The sequence below is a fragment of the Canis aureus genome, chromosome 1 (assembly GCF_053574225.1).
Source record: "Canis aureus isolate CA01 chromosome 1, VMU_Caureus_v.1.0, whole genome shotgun sequence".
In the NCBI taxonomy this organism is placed as follows: Eukaryota; Metazoa; Chordata; class Mammalia; order Carnivora; family Canidae; genus Canis; species Canis aureus.
In genome coordinates this window covers 14,035,897-14,059,545 of record NC_135611.1, presented here as the reverse complement: position 1 = coordinate 14,059,545, position 23,649 = coordinate 14,035,897, and the positions used below count along the sequence as shown (strand labels likewise).

At 35.4% G+C, this 23,649-nt stretch overlaps 1 protein-coding gene across 2 annotated transcripts in view; it reads right to left on the bottom strand.

Moving 5' to 3' along the window:
- Window positions 1-23,649, bottom strand: part of VPS4B (vacuolar protein sorting 4 homolog B) — a 34,157-nt gene that overhangs the window by 6,036 nt on the left and 4,472 nt on the right. For both annotated transcript variants that reach the window (XM_077890745.1, XM_077890690.1), the window contains exons 2-10: window positions 17,243-17,354; window positions 15,957-16,113; window positions 13,766-13,833; window positions 10,003-10,122; window positions 7,238-7,394; window positions 6,704-6,852; window positions 4,698-4,779; window positions 3,149-3,368; window positions 688-828 (exon numbers count right to left, since the gene is read on the bottom strand). In XM_077890745.1, coding sequence (XP_077746871.1) covers window positions 688-828; window positions 3,149-3,368; window positions 4,698-4,779; window positions 6,704-6,852; window positions 7,238-7,394; window positions 10,003-10,122; window positions 13,766-13,833; window positions 15,957-16,113; window positions 17,243-17,354 — 1,206 coding nt within the window. The remainder of the gene's footprint in view (window positions 1-687; window positions 829-3,148; window positions 3,369-4,697; window positions 4,780-6,703; window positions 6,853-7,237; window positions 7,395-10,002; window positions 10,123-13,765; window positions 13,834-15,956; window positions 16,114-17,242; window positions 17,355-23,649) is intronic.

Sequence of the window (23,649 nt, the reverse complement as noted above, 5' to 3'; positions counted from 1 at the left end):
CCAGGGTGGGATCCTGGAGACCCGGGATCGAGTCCCGTGTCGGGCTCCCTGCATGGGGCCTCCTTCTCCCTCTGCCTGTGTCTCTGCCTCTCTCTCTCTCTCATGAATAAATAAACTCTTTAAAAAAGAAAAAAAAAAGAATTATTTTAATCCCCCCAAAATAAACTATAGAAATATAATTTTTTATCATAAACACTTGGTTTCAGGATTTTTTTTTTCTACAAGCACTACATTATTTAAACTTTCTATAAAGCTTGAAGAAGTAAAACAGAAAACGTCATTATAAAAACAAGATTTATGCATTAAGCTCTGAGTATTTTATAAAATCTTAGATTCAGAAAAGAAATTTACCGATTCTACTTTTTGGTAAGTCTTGACAATAATTTATGTCATATAGATAAGAATTCTGGTGATAGTATCCTAGCTATAAGACCTACAAATGTAGAAACCTATGGTTTTTTAAAAAAGCTTTTTCACTTAAAATTAAATTTTCCTTAAAGCCCAAGAAAATATTTTCGAGATAATTATTTTATATTTTAAGTTCAATTAATCTTCACAACTTTTTGAGTAGTATTTATAAACATGCTCGATCACACCAACATTTTCTGATCTCACATGACTGGAAATGTTTGTCTCACAAATGACAAACTATGAATTTTTTTCTTAATAGCAAACAAAATGTCAAACCATGCAAACAACTGGTTCCAAAAGTTTATCCCCAGGGACGTCCATCCATGTCATTTCAATGGCACCAGGGTCACCTGGAGAACAGGGTGTTAGCAGATCATCTACTATTTTGTTGGGATCAGCTCGTGAAGGTCCGCACACCTGGAATAAACAGTAATCTGAAATATTTACTTGAACAAATTAACTTAAGATTTAGGCCATTATCAAGAAACTTGAAAATGTACTATTTTGTATTTTGTTAAAATGTTTACTTCTAAAAATAAACAGATGAATACACAATAAAATGTAATTATCTTTGGGTGATGGGACAGATTTTGTTTGGTGTTAATTTCTTCCTGATACTTTCCTATATTTCGAAATTTCCTATGATAAACTACGTGATCACAAGGAGAAAATGAGTTTAAATTAAAAAAAAAGAAAAAGAAAAGAAATAGTTATCTGTGGTGAAGGGTTCTTTTTTCTCTAATGCTTATTAAATGGTCTTAGTCCAAAAAAGGGGGCATCTTCAATAATTCTCTTAAGTTTTTTCTATTTTCCAAAACTGAGAAAGTTCTGATATTTGGAAGATTAGTGTGAAATCACTGAATGTTTTCTCAAAAAAAATTTCTCTTTAAAAATAAGTACAAAATTAAATGCTATGTGTAATTTCAATGCTATTTCGTGATTCATAACGGATTTAAAATAAAATATTAATAACGCCCTGAAAAAGAACCCTTGGGACAGGAGTCACATGCAAGTGTTTTTTTAGATGACAACAAATCTATACTAAATTGGAGGCTGATTTCACATTTAATATTTTTTTTGACAATGATCAATCTTAAATATTATGTCAGACTTAGGGCAGGTTGCAGAAAAATAAAGATTCTAGGTTTACTTATTATGTGTATTTTATAATCTGTCTTTCCCAACAAAAATTTTAGCTGCAGAGATTTTTGTTTTTTGTAATCCTTTGTGCTGCCAAAGAGAGCACAAGGGATTTTTGTTTTTGATTGTAGTACTTTCTGATTTATCTCTGGGCTCAGAGTAGTACTGTAGACATTTGATAAATAAACAGGCAATCTTGTTTTTGCTAATTGAAATAATTAGCCTTAAAAATGGGAGTCAAGGATGGACCCACTGAGAGATCTACTCGCTGGTGATGGAGAAGGCCAGATGTTAACACTGATTTGGCTGCTTCACCTTTATTCTCCTAAAAAGGACCTGGCTACAGGGTCATTTAAGCTGTCTTTGGTGGTCACGTGGAGAACTGAATGAAAAGTTCTGGGTAGGAAAGGACTGAGTTCTGAAGAATCTATAGTTTCTAAATGGTAAAGATAATTTAAAAGAAAATACAATGGCTGGAACATAAAATTGCCCCTGAGCCTCTCGTGTTTCCCTCAGTAATGAGGTGGCTGTAGGGGGAAGGGCTATTTCCTGGACTACTCAGGTACCATGACGGAGGCGCTTTACAAGAATACTTCATTTCATTCTCACAATTGTACTTTGAGGCAGTGTTATTGCCTTTATTGTAGAGATGATAAAAACGAGCCTTAAATGGATAATATAATTTGCTCAAGGAGACCTAATAAGTAAATTGTGGAGTCAGGCTTCAAATTCAGGTTTTAATTCAAATTCCTCATTTTTTAAAAAAAATTATTGCAGGACAACAGACACAACATATATAACTTAGTCATAATATATCAGTTTTGTCATTACTGCTGGATTGAGTTTGCTAATAGTTTTTCAGGATTTTCACCACCCATGTTCATGAGTAATTCGGGATACTGCTGTTTCCAGCAATATGGTTGGTCCAAATTACCTCCTCCACTTAAATATCAAGATCACAGTCTTTTTACAATGAATGCTCCATTCATTCAAGCAGACAAAACACTGCATGCGAAGCGAGGCTTCAGATTCTGAAGCACACGTGACCAAGAGGAAACTCACACTTCTGCACCTCTCTGGTGGGATCTCGGGAAACTGTGTTAGCACCCAAGTCCCAGTTCAATCACATTAACATCTGAGTCTCAGACTGATGATCAACGGGTGGTAACAGGCACCTGTTGTAAAGTTTTTGGGAGGACCAAATGACATAGGGACATAAGGAATAGAACACAGTGCCAGGCATATTTAAATATTAGCTATTAGTATTTTTCCTTTGTTAATGAGGTGCAAATGCACCAGATTCTGTGCAAGGATATTCTAGTTACACCAGCAGTAACTATATATTTAAAGTTTCTACACTTATATAAAAATAACAAGTACCTCAAAAATCATTGCATAAAAATTTTTAAAATGTAGGACTATTATTAACAGCCATTAATAAATTTTGTGGGAGAACTTATTTTCAATGAAATTAAAATGTTAATTCTATAAACCCACTAGTTATGAAACCTTCCTGAAATTATTTGAAGACAAATCAATGATGGTCTCAAAACTTGACTTTTTAAAAATATCTGAAAGGAGGATCAAAGCTCCTCACCTTTTTAAAATGAGTAGCTGACTGCACTTTTCTTACAGGCTGCATTAATGCATCACGCACAATGATACTTATGTCTGCACCCGAATAACCGTCCGTTTTCTTCCCGAGTTCTCGGAAGTCTGTTTCTGCTAGACTGTTCTGAGTGGTCCCTAAGTGCAGTTTGAACATTGCTGCTCGGGCATGGGCCTCAGGCAAAGGAATATAAATTCGTTTCTCAAATCTTAAAATGAAAGAAAAATTACATCAAGATTACTACATATATTTAATTTCAATTGAAAATTCAGATTTCTCAAGAAGAAACAAGATGCTCAGATATTCTCATTTATACAAAGCTAAGCTGAGTAAATTAAATGGGTCCATAGGTTAACCATATGTATTTAGATTAAATAATGGGAAAATATCCAAACACATTAACAACTAAAAAGGAAAACTAAAATAGCCAGAGAGCCAATTTGAAGTAATTTATCCTTTCTCACATGATTTTTGGGTTACTTTGGCCATAGTGTTAATAATGTCTAGAATTCACAACATGATATGTCCCACAAGATTAGTTTCCTACAGAATTATACTCTGAACTCCCGGTCAAGGGATTAATATGGTTAATCATACGAAATAAGAGATGACAACTAGTTTCTTAAATTCAAAAACAGTAAAGCTACTCAAAATCTAATAAACATGTTTACACAAAATGCCCACTTTATTATAATGGGTACATTCAGAATAAATAATCCTACTAGCTCATAAATGCTGTTTTATGAACAATAACTTTACTCACTTCTCAGAATTTTAGCTTTAGAGACAGAGAAGAAGCAATAAGGGACAATTTAAATGGACTTTTCTTCCTTCAGGTACCTCTCTGTGGTCTTGAGAATTTTAAATTCCCATAATCTCTAGAGATGGGTTTAGAATTAGCACATTTTTCCAAAACAAACAGCAGATTGCCTTTCTTAATATGGAATGGTAATCCAGCATCCTGGCAAACTATCAAGTGAACAGGATAAAAGCAGCAAGAACCGGTGCTAATTTTTACGATGCAAAATTCAATGAATGAAATAGGGAATGGTGTGCGTGAAAAGTAATGAATCTATAAACCTTTCCTGTAGCTTAAGTTCAAGATGCAATTTAAAAATTATAGACATAAATTTTTTAATGAAAATATATCTTGGTTATCTATCATACTTTAACTTCTATAAATGTCATTTTGCTAACATTTTACATGGAAATTTTCCATTGAAATAGCAAGCTACATTTGTAAGTTTGTGAAGCATCAGTGCCCATGAAGTTTCATTAGAATTAATAATAAGCATTAGGTAATACATTTTCCAATGTTAAAGATTCTGTATATGAACATCTCTTATCTTCAGTATAGCAACCAAGTAAGCAGACAAACGCCAGCCTCTCTTCCCCTAACACAGGGGGCAATAGGATTAGGGTATCTCAAAAAAATTCTGAAAAGTTCTCAGAATGCCTTTTTGTTGGATAAAAAGGGAACTGTTATGACTTGTTACATCTAGAGTTAAGAAATAAGACCTTCACTGTATCATCAGACCTTCTTCTGATGGCAGAATCCAGAACCCAAGGTATATTTGTAGCTCCCAGAACCAAAATTCCATCATTGTCTACACCAACACCTGTTATGAAAATAAGAAATATTTTAAATAATTTGTCATTTTAGTGTTTTTTTTTTTTTTTTTTCAATCTCGTCCATATGTTAAGAATGTAGTGTTTTCAGGATGCCTGGTCGGCTCAGTGGTTGAGCATCTGCCTTTTACTCAAGGTGTGATCTTGGGGTCCTGGGATCTAGTCCTGCATCGGGCTCCCTGTGTCTCTGCCTCCCTCTCTGTCTCTCATGAATAAATACATCTTAAAAAAAAAAAAAAAGAAAAAAGAAACCCATTTAAAAAAAAAAAAAAAAGGGTTTTCGTTTCCAAAGGCCAGGTAAACAAAGGCAAAAAATGCACTATTAGGACTTCATCAAGATAAAAAGCTTTTTCACAACAAAGGAAACAGTCAACAAGACCAAAAAGGCAAAGGACAGAATGGGAGAAGATATTTGCAAATGACACATCAGATAAAGGGCTAGTACCCAAAATCTATAAAGAACTTACGAAACTCAACACCCAAAGAACAAATAATCCAATCAAGAAATGGGCAGAAGACATGAAGGGACATTTCTCCAAAGAAGACACAAATGGCCAACAGACACATGAAGAAATGCTCAACATCACTTGGCATCAGGGAAATACAAATCAAAACCATAATGAGATACCACCTCATACCAGTCAGAATAGCTAAAATTAAGAAGTCAGGTAACAACAGGTGTTGGCAAGGATGTGGACAAAAAAAAATCCCACTGTTGGTGGGATTGCAAACTGGTGCACTCTGGAAAATAGTAAGAAGGTTCTTCAAAAAGTTGAAAATAGAGCCACCCTGCAACCCAGCAATTGTGCTACTAGGTATTTGCCCCAAAGATACAAATGTGGTCATCCAAAGGGGTACCTACACCCAATGTTCATACCACCAATGTCCGCAATAGCCAAACTATGGAAAGAGCCCAGATGTCTACCAACAGACGTGGGAGATATATATAAATATAAATATATATATATAAAATATATATATATATAAAATATATTTATTTATTTAATTTATTTATTTATATAACAAATTACTACTTAGCCATCAAAAAAATGTAATCTTGCCATTTGCAACGACATGGATGGAACAAGAGTATATTATGCTAAGTGAAGTAATTCACAGAAAGACAATTATATGATCTCACTCATATATGGAACTTAAGAAACAAAGCAGAGAATCATTGGGGAAGAGAGGAAAACGTAAAACAAGATGAAATCAGAGAGGGAGACAGATCATAAGAGACTCTTTTTTTTTTTTTTTAAAAGAGACTCTTAATCATAGGAAACAAACCAAAGGTCACTGGAGGGGAGAGAGTGGGGTGATGGGGTAACTAGGTGATGGGACATTAAGGAGGGCACATGATATCATGAGCACTAGGTGCTATATAAGACTGATGAATCACTGAGCTCTACCTTTGAAACCAATAATGCATTATGTTAATTAGTTGAATTTAAATAAAATTTAAAAAAGAAAAAAAAGTGTGGTGTTTTAATGTTAAAGTGACCCGAGAGTCTCTCTGAAAAAACTATATTTAATCAAATATCACATTATTCAAATATAATGCAAATATTCCCGAGAATCAAATCTTCTAGATTGCAGACAAATACTATTCATATTCTTCTCAAAATATTTCTTAAAAGATTTCATTTGAAGTTTATACGTTCCTTTGGCTGATACTGTTCGTGGTAGGTTATAAGTGAGTATGTGGATCTCCTTACTGTTTATGCCAGAGCCCTACAGATGATTACAATGGGGTGCAGATTATGTGTGCATATGCAGGACAATCAGAATGAAACATGGCATAATGAAAACACTTAGTCAGCTAAAATGGAGAAATTTGGCTCGAACTTTTTCCATTATTGTGATAACAGCAGTTATACAATAAGTAGAAAATATTTCAGAAGTCAGTACCCCTACCTTGCATTTGAACTAGGAACTCAGTCTTAATTCTACGGGCAGCTTCGCTCTCATTTTCACTTCTTGAGCCACACAGAGAATCAATTTCATCAATGAAGATAATGGAAGGCTTATTCTCTCTGGCAAGTTGGAATAAGTTCTTAACTAGCCTAAAAATAAATAAAAGCTTTCAGTTTCTTAATAAAAACAGTAAATGACACATGACTTAATAAAAAAAAACCTAAAATAGAACACATACAATATTATAAGAATTCTTAAGATTCAATCATGTTTTGGTCCAGAAAATAAAAATGGTACAGTTGGATAATTCCATTTATGATTTATTAAACTATATTATATGTAACTACAGATGTTATCTTTTCCTATGAAATGAATTTCAAATGAGGGACTGATTTCACAGAAAAATGAATATTTATGTCACTTCTCTGAATGTCTATGAATGATGTAAGAAAACTATTACTTTATAGACTGATATAATGATTCCAGGAAAGAGAAAGTAAAAAACAGAAAAGAAAAGGTCAACTTACTACTTACTTTTCACTTTCACCTAGCCACTTAGAGACAAGGTCAGAGGAAGATATTGAAAAAAATGTTGAGTTGTTTGCTTCTGTTGCTACAGCTTTGGCTAAATAGGACTTTCCTGTTCCAGGCGGTCCAAATAACAGAATTCCCCTCCACGGTGTTCTCTTGCCTAAAATTTGCATTAGAAAAATAACATGAGAATCTCACAACTGTTAATTTCTGTTACTAGAGACATAATTCATACTGAAGAATACTGTGGAAGAGGTTTTTAACTCTACAGCTATCAGAATAAAAAACTTTTTTTAAATTAATCAAACTAAGGTAAGTATGTCTTAAAAGTATCTCATTTGCTTTTCATAGGGAACACTTTGTCAAATGCGTTTGCACTGATATAATCTTTCTAGCAGGAAGTTCATTTACTTCACTCATTCATTCAACCACTATGTACTAAAACCACAATGTATAGACAGAGAACTATAAACACAAAAGGATCTCTGCCCTCCCTGGGCTTACAGTCTAAAAGGCACTTCCTGATTGTCTGCTATCTGCAACACTCAGTATCAGTATACTGTAGGATAAACTATGTCCATACAGTAAGGGCAGCTGGAAACATTTTCTTTTAAATATTTATGACTCTTGAGAAATGAAACTAACACAATCTGGTTGATCTGTCCCAAAGTTCTATTCAATTCCTGATTCCACAGGGAAGCATAGTCTAGTATTATAGAGAGCATATTCTTATTCAGATGGTTGGGTAATAAGGAGACTCTACCACCTGAAATCCTAGTTTTGTGAAAATATAACAAGTGAAGAAATCAACTCTTTGTATTTCAATTTTCCTAATAGGAAATAATGCTGCCTAAAATAAAACTGGCTGAGTTACATTTGGTAAAACCATGAAATATACATTTAAAAAATTTCTAGGTTGAAACTGGACGGGGACATGGTAGCTACATAAGAACGATATGCAGATTACTAATGGCAAAACTAACTACTGTTGTATTTATTGTTATGAAAGCCTCAACTTTGAGTTGAATTCTATCTTCCCATTTTAAATGTCTGAAATTGTAAGTCCGTGTTCCCTTAAGTGTGGTATATGTGACTGGTGGCAGATGGAGTACTTTTTAGGTAGCATACAAATACTTTTTATTTAAATACATTTTTTTTTAAAAGACTTTGGGAGACAGTGAGCATAAGAGAAAGCATGAGCAGGGAGGCTGATGTGGGGCTTCATCCCAGGACCCTGAGATCATAAATTGAGCTGAAGGCAGATGCTTATCTGACTGAGCCACCCAGGTGCCCTATTTAAATAATTTTTAAAATGTGTATTAGAAAAATATTAATTTTTCCATTTATAGTAGACACAAAGCAATGTTTTAAAATGAAGTTACTACAGAAAAATAAGAAAGATGATTAATAAGTTCAGTTATAGGCAAAATGATCTATAGTGTTAGGAGTCAAGTGATCACCTCTGCAGAGTAAAGAACTGGCAGAGGGACTTGTGGGTGGGTTATTAGTATTATCTCTTGGTATGTGTGATGATGATTACATAGATGTACTTTCTGATCATTTATGAAACTGAACACTTTTAGGTTCCTGCTAGTCTCTATGTCTATGCTGTACTTTAATAAAAATTTGCTCAAAGTCAGTGATTTAAAGGAAAGTATTTAAAAAATAGTAATGGTACACGTATATGGAAATAATCAGAAACAAGATACATAAATGACTTGTGTTTTGAAAATATTGGTGGTAAGTAATAGAAAATGAACTCAATCATGCTTTTGTGCCTTTATAGGATCACGATGTCAACTTTTACACCGTTAATTTTGTATTTCTGAAGTTAGGTTGTGAGTCATAGGTGGCCTGGTGGACAACCAGTGGCCCACAGGTTCTTTCCTCATCACTACTCTATATGACATCACCCTCTGGACCTAATTCAGTTTGAGGCCAATGTCACAGATTTGCTCTCTACACAAATCAGCTGGTTTCTAAAAGGGATATCCTGTTGCACTGTTAGACCGCGGGTATAGCCATACCATAACAGAGGCAGGCTATCAGTCACAACAAGGACAATGTGAGGGAATGCTTCAGCATATACAGATCACCTGCTGCTGGAGCTGTAACTTCAACTACACCACGAGGGTTGGCTTAGCAATATTCTCCTCACAGGGAAAATGAATTGTCTCCAGAGGATAGCTACTTTGTCTGAAAATATTAAATAATTCTTGCTCTTTTTAAAAAGTGGGGAAAACTCTTATAAAACTAGTACATGACCACTGGAAAAACATCAGATGAAACTTCAAAGAAAAGGTAAAAACCATCCATAATCTTATCTCCTAGGCATGACATTTTTATGTCAATCTGTCTATATTTACTTCTCAGCATTTATTTAATAAATGTGAGTCATACTACACATATTGATAACTTGTGTTCTGATATTTATGTATATGTGGACATCCTTTCATGTCAATTATAACACAGAGCTAAATTTCTTAATGTAGACATACCCTGTATTTGAATGAGTGCACAGTATTCCGCTGCATGTTGGTGATTTAGCCTATGCTTTTCTGGTTGACATCTGGGTCTTTTTGTAATATATGTATATTGCAAATACATGTACAAAATAAATACCTTTGTGCAGAGGTACATCACCACCTTATAACAATTTGTTTACGGTGCTAACTTATAATATGGTGATAAAAATCCATAATGCTCTACCTCAGCTGTCAATGTGTTTTTAAGGAATCATCAAAAAACCTATTTCACAGTCATCTTACCTGTAAAAAGATGAGGAAATTTAATAGGTAGTATCACAGCCTCTTTAAGTGCCTCTTTGGCTCCTTCAAGACCAGCAACATCGCTCCATTTCACATTTGGTCGCTCTATAACAATGGCACCTACAAAAGAAGTATATCATCTTTAAATTAAGGAAGACTATTGCATCAAATGTAGAAGACAACATGAAATAATGACATTCAAGAAATACATTATAAAACTGGAAAAGTTTTATCTATAAAAAAACCTTATTGAAATCATGTGATTAGGAAGTAATTGTGGGGCAGAGTCAGCAGGAGTCAGAAAGCTGGGCTGGGTGACTGGCTAACCTGGGGTAGGTCACTTAACTTTTCTATTTCTGCTTCCTCACTGTAAAATGAAAAGAATACTATCTGCCCAAACCACTTAAGATGGGTTAGTGGAGGGATAAAATGACATAATGAATATTAGTGTGTTTGGAAAATCACGAAATATTGTACCAAGTGGTTACAAATCAGTTTGAATGCACTGATTCTGAAGTACTGAAAGTACCTGTTCAATGGGGGTTGATCAACTACTTCTTTTTAACAAAAATACCCAGTGATCTAATGCTCTCCTTAAGCATCAAAATAAAAAAAAAAAACTTAGTAACTTTAATTGGTGATACAGACAGACAGATGGATGGTTGGATGGACAGATAAATAGTAGGGAGAATGAGAGGGAGCGGATGATGAAGGAGAGAAAGAAAATGTGCTCTTGTAGATCTGCAATCCTTTCCTGAGATTTGTTAAATTTTCTTTTTGGCTTCTAAATACCTACTTAAAATTTTTTTACATTAAAAAGTTATCTGTATGATTTAAGTTTTCAATACAAGATATTCAGAAGCCACAGCAATTGTTGCAGTAAGAGTCCACAAAAGGTTTCCTCTAATATAGATTAGCAAAAGTTTTCAATCATCTTTTATCAAAAACTTTTCCAAAAGCTGATTCTAAGGCGATGTGTAATTTTTTTAAGTATAGCAAAACATCACCACTTACACAATCCACTGATTACCAATGAAGTTAGTTTTATGGGTATTTCTTCTTGCTATGAAAGATCATTTATTATTATGAAAGTAGTTATATTACATGATCTACTTATATTATGAAAATCTTTAGCTATAGATTAAAATTAAATGAAATCTGGATGCCTGGCTGGATCAGTCAGAGGAGCATATGACTCTTGAGATTATTTAAAAAAATACAATGTTTAAAAAAAAAACTATACTTTCTGCATTCTAAAAGTTCACATTAAGTATAAATTAGAGCCAATTCACCTTTTCTATGTTCCATTCCGCTTAGTATCCCAACATGAGAAAATATTTGTATTATCCGATAGGATTTTGTAATAGTTAAAAAAAAAAAAAAGGAAATTTACTTTATATATAAGCAGAATCTGGTCAACTTAAGTTTTTTCTAAGTATGAATATTCTAAATATGCCAAAACTTATCTTCACATTTAACTAATATTTTTCAAAATGTAAAGGTCATTTTAGAATGTTTAGTGATAAAAATTATTTAGATAAAAACTAATATTATTTAATAAAAGTAGTAATTTAAAAAGGGGAAAAGGATTATTGGGAATAAAGGCCAAACAATTTGTTTCCAATTAGATAAATTTATTCAGTCTTTGATTATACTCATGTTATTAAACCTCAAAAGTCACTAAGCATCAAAACAGTTAACAGAAAACTCAAATAATAAATTCTTTAACTTTATTTTTTTAAGATTTTATTTGTTTATTCGTAAGTGAAACGCAGAGAGAGGCAGAGACATAGGCAAAGGGAGAAGCAGGCTCCCTATGGGGTGCCTGATCCAAGACTCAATCCCAGGACCCCAGGATCACGACCTGAGCCAAAGGCAGACGCTCAACCACAGAGCCACCCAGGCATCCCAAAATTTAAATTTTAATATATAAACACTGCTCTTAAAGTCGTAACTTAAAACAGAAATAGAAGACTTAAAATACTCTTTCAGGAAAAAAAGGAAAGATTCAAAAAAGGATATTATATAGTGAAACCCACAAGCAAACTATTAAATGAAGATGGAAAAAAGGACTCTGAGATATGATAGGCTAGGACTCCTTTCAAGCTCCACTTCATTCTGAGATTCCAAACAATTTCCTCATTTAAATGTTTTCAGTGTTTGTATTTTTGTACATCTCTGGTTCTTATTATTACCGAATTTGAAAGAATGCCCTAAGGAGGGAGGAGGGAGGGAGGAGGGGGGAGGGGGGAGGGGGAGGGGGAGGGGGAGGGGGAGAAGGAGAAGGAGAAGGAGGAGAAGGAGAAGGAGAAGGAGAAGGAGAAGAAGGAGAAGAAGGAGAATGCCCTATTAAAAACTGGTCTGTACCTTTTCCTGAAACTAAAGATACGCTCCAGCTTTTACTTTGTGGGGGAGAGTGGGAAACAAAACCAAAAGGATGGAAAAAAAAATACCAAAACACCTTCTGCCCTAGAGCTGAAGTCAGGCCACTTGGCTCAGACCGCTGGATGGTCCAGCAGAACTGACTATGAAGTATGTGTCCCCACTGCTGCGGGCAGTGGTGGTGCAGCAGCAGACACTCAGCTTTTCCTTTTGCACTTTATCCACCACTGAAGTTCTCATTCATAAATTATCCTCACTAACTGTAGTGTTTTTGAGATATTATGCTTATAGTATTCTCCTATATATCCCAGTGGGGCTGGTAAAACAAATAATAGAATAAAAATGAAGACACTAGTTAGTATGGCGAGACTAAAGGACTGGCTGAGCGAAGTATATTCATCATTCACTAACCAACGCTGTGCCTATACAATGGAAATCTTCTCAGCCATGCATTCTTTTTGGCAAGATTCAAAGTAACAAAATACGTAATATTCAACCCAACAATTAACATATCAAAGAACAATCAAATCTCAGTACACAAAGCCAGCAATTAAAAAGATGCCATTTTAGATACACATAGCTACTACCATTTACCGAGGCCCTAAAATTTGTCAGATATAACCTGGCAGTTTTTACACTGTTATAATATTCTATCTTCCCAGAAATGAAGGTATTAGTAATTTCCATTTTAGAGCTGGGGTATTCTACTCTGAGAGGTTCGGGAACCTGCCCGTGATCAGATAGCTTTAGAGCAACAGGCTCTGGAGAGGATTCCAGATCTGAATGGAACCAAAATCCATACCCTCTCATCATGCACTATACTACAAGCACAGGAGAATTAAAGGCTTTTTATAGGTGTAGAAGGTAAAAACAAAGCTGGAAGAGATAAATGTAAATGGTAACACTGAAACAGGATAAAACACAGATGAGAAAGGTCTAGAAACATGAAATAAATCATCAATAATAAGCTACAGCAATAACAATAAAAGCCAAGTGAGTCCCAATTCACTCTGTTCCTCTGACAATTTGGAAATTTTAATCCGTCAGATTTTACAATGTGCTAGAAGTATAAATGCTACCTTTTCTAAAAGGAGGCAAATAAGACAAAATGAAAAAGAGTAAGTTGATTGACAGGTTTTTAAAGGCATATATATAAAAACCAAACAGTATTTTTACTACACGGGAAAAACCAACCTAGTAAAGACCCTATCAGGTAAATTCTATGAAAATGGACAAAGTCAGCATGTGACTACTGGGAACCAAAGCCAGTTCTTGAACCTCATTTGAATACAGGGGAAAAAAATCAATTCAAACAGATAATTCACTATGAGGTTTAAAACAAAAATAAGATAGTATATTTAAAAATGAAATCTAAAGCAACCTTGAAGTTGATTCTGTAGTTTCTTTTTTTCAGGATCATCAGTTTCTCCTTCCCCATCACTGTCATTCCTAATAAAAAAAATTTAATATATTCAAGTGATCACTCATTGCTAGCAAAATAAGGCAAAAATTAAGGAAATATTAAACTGAAATACCTATACCTTAAGTAGCAAAATAAGGCATTCACATTAAAAGTTATACTTATTACTTTTAAGAGTATACTAAATAAAATAGCAAGCAGGCATATTATCCATCAATATGGAATCATGAACAGGAAAGGGGCAAAAAGACCAGAATGAAGGAACCAGCTCCAAGTTCCCATGACATACCTATGTTATGTACAAACGCATAAACACATGCCCCCACACCTCATTCCACAAAAGACTTAAGATGAATTACAGGAGAGTTGTAAACTACATAAAAATACCAAATCAGGCAAACTATGTATCAGAAAAAGAAGCCATAACCAGGAGAGAAAAACCCAGAGCATTAATTATTTAAAAGATATAAAGTTCTATAATCCTTAGTCTGGGGGTTCCAAAGAAGAGATGAAGCTTTTGATGAAAATGAAATGAGACCAAAAGACAAGTAAATCAACCACAGTATTTCATATCTGCGAATGTATTCTGAAAAAAAATAATTTAAAATGAGTTTAAAGCTTTGACTACAAGGATAATCATGCCTACACTGTTCCCAAAAGGGAAAAAAATCAGAAATAAAGTATGTTCAATCATAGGGATTAGCATATGACAGACTATGCTGCAATCTTTGAAAATGAAGCTGTAGAAATAGTTTACTGAGACGTTTATAATACACTGAATGAAAAATTGATAAAGCAAAAAATATGGCATTACATCATTTTTTTTAACACATAACATATACACGGAGATTAAAAAGCTTGACAGATTTTTCCCCCAAATGGGACTAGCTTGTTTATCATAGGATGGTGGGGTTATGGGTTAGGTACAGACTGCCAAGTGATTCACTTGATATTCACTCCAACCTTGTTCTACCATGCTTTCTTGTACAATGAAGACCGTACTTATAAAATACTGTCTGTCCCTTCTGGGCCTCCTTGCAGCAAGGGCTCCACATGAAACCCAAGTTCCTCCAAGAAGTGGAGGCAAGCTTCGAGCGAAAGCCCTGGCTTGCTGAGGGAGCTGTGGCAGAGGTCCTACTGGATATGGAATCCAAGCTTAACTCCAGGCCCCCACTGCAAATCTGTAAGGTTAATACTCTATAATAAATCCCTTATTGCTTAAATTAGCCAACGTGGATCCTGCTATTCAATATAGAATTGGCATCTCCCCACTGGGTAGCCATCTCAGGAGGGGACACTACAGGGTCTTCAAGCAAGACCACAAAAGCCTCAACTCACAGGGAGATGACATTTCTGCTGGCAAGGGTGTCTCAGAAAGAGTCGGGGGTCCAGGTACTCAAGGTTAATGCAATTTTTCCCAATAGTTTTATTTTAATTTTGGAGCCCCAGTCTTCCATTAAATGGCCCAACTTTTATATTTGAAACCCTGAAGTTGAATCTATGCTGAAATTCAATAATCCATAAGATCTGCTAGGGTAATCCCTAAATAATCCATAAAAATCAGGTGGGGTCTGATTTTCGTTATCTCAGTGCTGTAGGTACAGAAGATAAAAATATTCTCAAGTGTCACAAGAACTCCCTGGTTCCCTGACCACGTCTTGAAAAGAGAATAGAAAACCTTGAGCTTGTAATTCTCTTCATTCAGACTCTCCCATGAGGTTTGAAGCAGGCAGTCAACTCTAGTTCCTATGTTCTTATGTCCTTCAAGATGGCGTTTGGTAGTAGCCACAAAGCCCCTGAAGCACTGCCTTCAAGACATTCCATTCCTGATGACCACAGGGGATTATCTAAGTAACTCCTATCGCTGCATACCATGGACTCTGAGTATCACATCTTCTAAAACTAACCAGAACCTCCTGCCTTCAAACCCAACCAGGCCATATAACCCCATCCCAGAATCTCATTTCTTATATGCAAGAGACTATACATTCCAATAAAACTTTATTTTCAAAAACAGGCAGCAGGTCAGATCTGGCCTATGAGTCATGGATTGCCAACACCTAGTTTCAACAAAGTGAGCAGATTTCACAAATTAAATGTAATTTTATCTTTTAATTAGATATAATAAAATCTAACACTCTAAAATACATACCCCTTCTCATCAGCTGGACTTGGCTGTCCCTCTTTCACTGGCTTCTGTGGAGTTTTCTCTTTCTTTTTCAGATACTCCTTTAGTTTCTCTGCTCTATCAAGATATTCTGTACATTTTGCCCTAATACTTTGCTTGGCTTTATCACCCTGCGCTTCATCTATTAAAGGAAAATGAGAGAGATTTTTCTATTAGTATTTTACACAGACAGGCTGAAGCTCTTAGACATGGTATTGAGACAAGGACAATCTATTTTGGGGGAGGGAGGAAGAGCATCTCTAGTTCATCGTAGCCAATGATCATCAACTCTTCTCTGCTTCCTCCAGCATGGTTGGAGGCCAACAGCATGTCTGAGTCAGAAAAGAGATTTGAGCAAGACATTAGGATATTTTAAGTTAATGGTAAATAATAAGAAATTATTTAATATTTTGTGGGTTTTATATACTTCCTGTAACATTTTGTGATAGTTGAAAGCTACTTGTCTCATACAAAACCAATATAAGACAAACAGAAGTAAAGCAATATTAATCATTTCCATTAATGTCTATGTAAACTTTATTTCATAGTAAAAAAATGACAAATCCCATATATCATATACACCAATAATATTGTAAATCTATTACATAAAAAACTCTGTGAGAGCAATTTCAAAAGCCAACCAGCAAAGCATAGACTAGCCCCACATATCTTATGTTACCATTCATTCTTAGTTTTACTTTTATTTGCCAGAAAAACCTCAAAATGAAATAGAGAAGCTCAAAAGAAAATTCTAAATTATCCAAATGCTAAAATTATTCAAAAATAACTTAAAGACATTTTTTTTCAAATGCTCAGCATTATGTTTAAGATCAATGAAGGCAGTATTTTTTTCCATCTGTCCCTCACTGTCATACCCTAGTGCCTACAACAATACCCGGCACACGGTAAGCATGGAATACATATTTAAAAAATATACGAATGTTTCCCAACCAATTTTTTAAAAAAGTATTTAAAAGAGTGTTTTCAAGGATGTTTAGAAAATGTCAGGTACATAATCTGGGTACATTACTAGTAAAATAAAAACTATTTCCAACAACTATATGGTATTTTAATATGTTTAGGTATACAAAGTAATAACTATGATAGCTGTGCACATTTGTTTGCTGAGTACTTAAAAACTGTTAACAAGAAAGGGAGAATTTTTTGCAAATGGATGGTTTAGAATTTTTTTGGTGTTGTATTTTGATTTTTACAAATGAAATAGAATAATCTTTTCCTTTAACGTCTTAAAAAGCAAACTAAGGCCTTACATTTAACTACGTGGAGAAAATACTGAACAGCGTGTTGGTAGAGCTGAAGAGCTTCCTCATAGTTCCCAGCTTTGTCTTCCTGGGCTGCTTTGCTAGCAAGATCTACTGCTTTCTGTTGGAAGGGAGGTAAATCATACCATCAAAATCACATAAGCATAACTTTGAAGTAAGTGATCATACTGAACGTTTTCTTTTTTTAAAAAAAAGCAACCTTAAAACAAATCTGTCTGTTCCAGGAAATTCTCAAATCCAGTTGTTATAGATGAAGCATATAACAATAGTAAAATGTAAATAGCGTAAAACCCCTTCAGAAGCAATGGGGCAATGAAATATCAAGAATCTGAAAATACCCAAATCTTTTAATCTAGCAATCATCTAAAAGGTTTACTGAGCAAAGATAGTAACCAAAGAGGTCTTTTAAGAAAAACAAAACCAAATCTGAAAACTTTAATTTCAAGCACCAAAAAGACACCACACAACTGATTATTATAGAATCATTAAAATAATATCAAAAAACATTCACAGTAATATGATGAAATTTTTAAAAAAGACACAATACAATTTTTTAAAACGACTTTATTTATTCATGAGACACACAGAGAGAGAGAGAGAGAGAGAGAGAGAGAGGCAGAGACATAGGCAGAGGGAGAAGCAGGTTCCATGCAGGGACTCGATCCCGGGACTCCAGGATCATGCCCCGGGCCGAAGGCAGGTGCTAAACCGCTGAGCCACCCATAATACATGAGCCAGGCATAATACAATTTTTACATGTAGCATGAGTTCTACTGTTTGAAACAACAGCAAAAACAAACAAACAAACAAACCAAACAAAAAAAACCCACCCCAAAACAAAACAAAAAATAACACAGGAAAAAGATGGAAAGAAAATTTAACAGAGGTTGTTAAAAAGCCTCAAGTTTTTCTCTACTTTTTTTTGCATCTTTTAAAAATGCCTATAATGAACATGGACTTTTGCAATATTAAAAAAACCCTCCTAGAAATAGATCCATACAAATATGCAAAAGCAAGTTAACACTGGAAAAGACAGTGCTGGAGCAGTTAGACATCTATAAGCAAAAAACAAAACAAAACAAAAAACACTTTAAAAATCACATATGGGGCAGCCCAGGTGGCTCAGCGGTTTAACGCCGCCTTTGGCCCGGGGTGTGATCTTGGAGACCCAGGATCGAGTCCCACGTCAGGTTCCCTGCATCTCTGTCTCTCTAGTCTGTCTCTGTCTCTCACGAATTAATAAGTAAAATCTTAAAAAAAAAAAAATCACATATGCTCTTAAAACAGACAATTTTCTCTGGCTGACAGTAGGAGATAGGAGGAAGAAGGAAAGGTCAGAAAGAATAGAAGCAGGATGAAAATTCAACCACACTGGCATGGAAGAAAGTGGCAATGAGTCAGAATACGCAAGAGGCTTCTACAAGTGGAGAATCACCCTCAGTTGACAACCAAGAAAAAGAACCTTAGTCTGACAACCACATGAAACTGAAATCTGCCAACAAACTCAATGTGTTTAGAGCCTTCAAAAACAAACAAAAATGTAGCCCTGCAGACACCTTGGTGTAAGCCTGGTAAAACTGGGCTGAAACCCAACTGAGCTATGTTGTACCTGGACTTCTAGCCTACAGAAACAGAGATAATAAATTAATGCTGCTTTAATTTGAAAAAAAAAAAAAAAACTCACAATGCATTATGGACTTAAATATAAAATGTAAAACTATAAAATCTTTAGAAAGAACAAAAATCTTTAGCATTTAGAGCTAGGCAAAGGGTTCTTAAACTACATACCAAAAAGCATAATATATAAAATGAAAACACTACGGTACGGGCATAAAAACAGACATGTAGATCAATGGAACAGAAGAGAAAGCCTAGAGATAAACCCACACACATATATGGTCAATTAATTTACCACACAGGAGCCAAGGATATCCAAAGAGAAAAGAACAGTCTCTTCAATAATTGCTGGAGGTGGTGGTGGTGGTAACTGGGTGGCGCAGTTGGTCAGGCATCTGACTCTTGCTTTTGGCTTGAGTCATGATCTCAGGGTTGTGGGATTGGGCCCTCTCCTTGTCAGGCTCTGAGCTTGGTGCAGAGTCTGCTTGGGATATTCTCTCTCTCTCTCTCTCTCCATCTGCCCTTCCTGCTCGCACTCTCTTTCTCTCGCTAAAGTAAATATTTTTTCAAAAAATGGGAAAAGTGGGAAAACTGAACAGCAACATGGAAAACAATGAAACTAGACTACAATCTTACACCATCCATGAAAATTAACTCAAAATGGATTAAAGATTTGAACATAAAACCTGAAACCATAAACTTCTTGAAGAAAATATAGGCAAGTAAGCTCGGTCTCTGGTCTTGGTGATGACTTTTTGGGTTTGCCACCAAAAGCAAAGGCAATAAAGGCACAAATAAACAAGTAGGACCACATCAAACCTTCTGCACAGCAAAGGAAAAACCATCAACAGAATGAAAAGGCAATCTACTGAATGGAAGAAAATATTTGCAAATCGTTTATGTGTTAAGGGATTAATATCTAAAACATAAAAAAAACCCCTCATACAACACAATAGCAAAAGAACTAAACGATTCAATTAAAAAATAGGTAGAGGATCTAAACCGACATTTTTCTAAAGACCGAACAGAAGCCCAACAGGTATGTGAAACAGCATTCAACGTGACTAATCATCAGGGAAACACAAATCAAAACTACAATGAGCTATCACCTCACACTTGCCAGAATGGCTATTATCAATAAAACAAGAAATCGCAAGTATTGGTGAGGGCATGGAGAAAAGGGAACCCTTGTGCACTGCTGATGGGACTATAATTGGCGCAGCCACTACGGAAAGCACTATGGGGGTTCCTCAAAAAATTAAAAACAGAACTACCATATGATTCAGCAATTTCACTCCTGAGTACTTATCCACAGAAAATGAAAACATGAACTCAAAAAGATATATGCACCCCTGTATCTCAGCATTATTTTATGCAGCATTATTTTAAAATAGCCAAGATATGGAAACAACCTAAGTGTCCACAGACAGATGAATGGATAAAGCAATTGTGGTGTACACATACAATGGATATTATTCAGCCATAAAAAAGGGAAATCTTGGCATTTGTGACAACATGGATAGACTTGAGGGCATTATGCTAAATGAAATAAGTCAGAGAAAGACAAATATCATACGATCTTACTTACATGTGAAATCTAAACAAAAAAATCCACGAACAAAAAACCTAAGTTCATAAATAACAGATAAGAGACTAGTAGTTACAAGAAGTGGGGAAAGGTGAAATAGGTGAAGGGAGTCCAAAGATACAAACTTCTTGTTATATAGTATAGTAGGGTGACTACAGTTAATAACACTACATTGCATACTTGAAAGTTACTAAGGAAGTAAATCTTAAAAGTTCTCATCACAAGAAAACCATTTTTGTAACAATGAAAGGAGACAGATGTTAAACAGATGTATTGTGGTGATATCTCACAATATATACAAATAATGAGTCATGTTGTACATGGGAAATGAGTATATGTCAATTATACTTCAAAAAAAAAGAAAAATGATAAATTGAACCTCATCAAATTAAAAAACTTTTGGTCTATAAAAAATCTGTTAAAGGATGAAAAGACAAGCTACAGAATGGGAGAAATATTTGCAAACTATATATTCAGGAAAAGACTAATATTTAGAATATAGAAAGAACTCCACATACTCAATAGTTTAAAAAGAATCCAAGTAGAAAATCAACTGAAGAACCGACATTTCACCAAAGAATATGCTGATGGCAAATCAGCACCAAAAAGATGTCTGAAATCATTAGCCACAAGAGAAAGGCAAATTAAAACCAGCAGGAGATATCTCAAAAAATCTATCAGCATGGCTAAAATAAAAAAAAAAAAAAAAATAGTGACCATAATACCAATTGCTGGTAGGCACAGAGAGAACTGGATCACTAATAGGATCACTAACTGGTAGGGTGGAAAATGGTACAGCCACTCTGAGAAACTGGTTGGTTTTTTATAAATGTAAACATGCAGCTACCATATGAACCAGAAACTGCACTCATGGGTATTTATCCCAGAGAAATGAAGACTTGTGTTCATACAAAAATCTATACATGAACATTCCGGATGTCTTTCAACCAGAGTGGAAAAACAAACTGTGGCAAACCCAAGGCATGGAGTCCTACTCAGTAACAAAAAGGAACTACCTTGATACACACAACATGAATGAATCCTAAGAGAATTAAGCTTAGTGGAAAGAACAATTCCAAAAGGTTATATATTGTATGATTCCATTTATATAACCTTCTTGAAATGACAAAAACAGAGACAGAGGGTATATTAGTATTGTTGGGAAACAGGGAAACAGGATACATGGTGAGGGAAGACAAAGAGAGGTGATTATGGTTCTAAAAGGGCCATAGGAGGGATTCCTGTGGATAGAATTATTCTGTATCATGACTGGATGGAGGAAACTTACCTATGTGATGAAACTCTGAACACATAGACAAACACACAAGATATACGTGAGTATAGGGGTGTGCCTGGGTGGCTAGTCGGTTAAGTGGCTGCCTTTAACTCAGGTCATGACTTCAGGGTCCTGGGATCCAGCCCAGCTTCATACTGAGCTCCCTGGGGAGTCTGTTTCTCCCTCTTCCTCTGCCCCTCCCCTCGTTTGTTCACCCATTTTCTCTCTCAAATAAATAAACAAAATCTTTAAAAAATACACACACTCAAGTAAAACTGGAAAATCTGAGTAAGACTGGTGGAATGTATCAATGTCAACATACAGGTCACGATACAGTACTGTAGTTTTATAAGATGCTACCACTGCGGGCAATGGGTGGAAGGAACACAGGATCTCTCTGCATTATTTCTCACAACTACATGCAAATCTGTGATTATCACAAAATAAAAATTTCATTAAGAACTATTTTTAATATTTAAAAACACACACACATATATAAGAACAAGCATGGTTTATTAAAACATTCCACCTGGATTCAGCGAGGTGGTAAAACTGTATTCAAGAGAAATTGAGAGCCAGTAGAAAAAAGGATCACGGTTTTGCTATTTTAAATATAAGCCTATATTAAGAAAAAAAGTCATTCAAACATCCTCAAACCAATCACGTGTGAGAATATTGTATTTTGAAGCAGTTACTATGGATTGCAGATAGATGGAATGAAAGCAGTAAATGGGAGGAACAGGTCTTCCATATGTTGTAGCAGGAGGGGGAAAAAGAAACGGTATTTTAGAATTGAGAGATGTAGTTCTACGTATTTCACAGTTCACATAGCCTGAACTTGAAGCAAAATTTTCAAAAGCTTGGTAAATGAGGCAGGATATAAAGGGTGGAATCAGAGCACTCATCCGCGTGACCCACTGGTGGTTTGGTGCACCTGGTCATATAAAAATGAATGCAGAAGAAATAAATTCTTTCTTATTCTAGCTACAATTTCCTTCTACTATTTTGAATTGCTGTGCCACTCACCTCTTCAGCTACACATTGCCTTCATTCGCAGTCAGTCCTCTTTTTGGCACCACACTGATGCTTAAAGGAAAACTCTTCAGTCAGTATTAATAATATAGCTCCAAATATGGTACTAATGACTTTTAGCCAGCCTTTCTCTGATGGACACGTTTGTATTTGCACTGTCCAATATGGAAGCCACTATCTACAATTGGCTTCTGAGCATCTGTGGCTAAAGTGACTGAGAAGTTTAAATTTTGAGTAAAATGTAAATAGCTACATGTAGCTCCTGTACTAGACAGCGCATGTTAAACCCTTAATCAAAGATGATGATTTGATAATACGCATCTGTTTCTCCCTTGCTGAATACTCCACTTCACCCTTGTTCCTGTTAAGGTTTTTTTTCATCTGAAATGAAATTAACTGCATCTTGTATGGTTTTGGAGTGTCAATTATTCTTAATCCTGCCCATTTCCATTGCTGCCATCCTAGCACAATCCACTAACACGTGCGTCAAAATACCACGTAGCCTCCTAAGTGGTCAGTCTGCTTCCACACTCCACACCCTGAAGTTCTTATGCAACCAGTGATGGATTCCCACTGCAGTCAACAAAAGCCAACTGCTGGGTCCTGGTCTACCAGGCCTTAAATGACCCAGGTCCTGGCTCCTTTTGGGTTGCATTTCAAACCCATTAGTCTACCTTCATTAAGGCAGCCTGTGCACTGTTGATCCCTCTGCCTAGAAAATGCTCTTTCCCCCACGGGTGCATGACCATCTCCTTTGCGTCACAGATCAATGCCAAATCCCCAGAAAGGCCCTCTCTAACTTACTGCAGAGGCTGTACTCCCTCCGTCCCTGCTTTCAGCTCTCCCCTCACCCTATCCCATCACTGTGCTTATTGTTACATT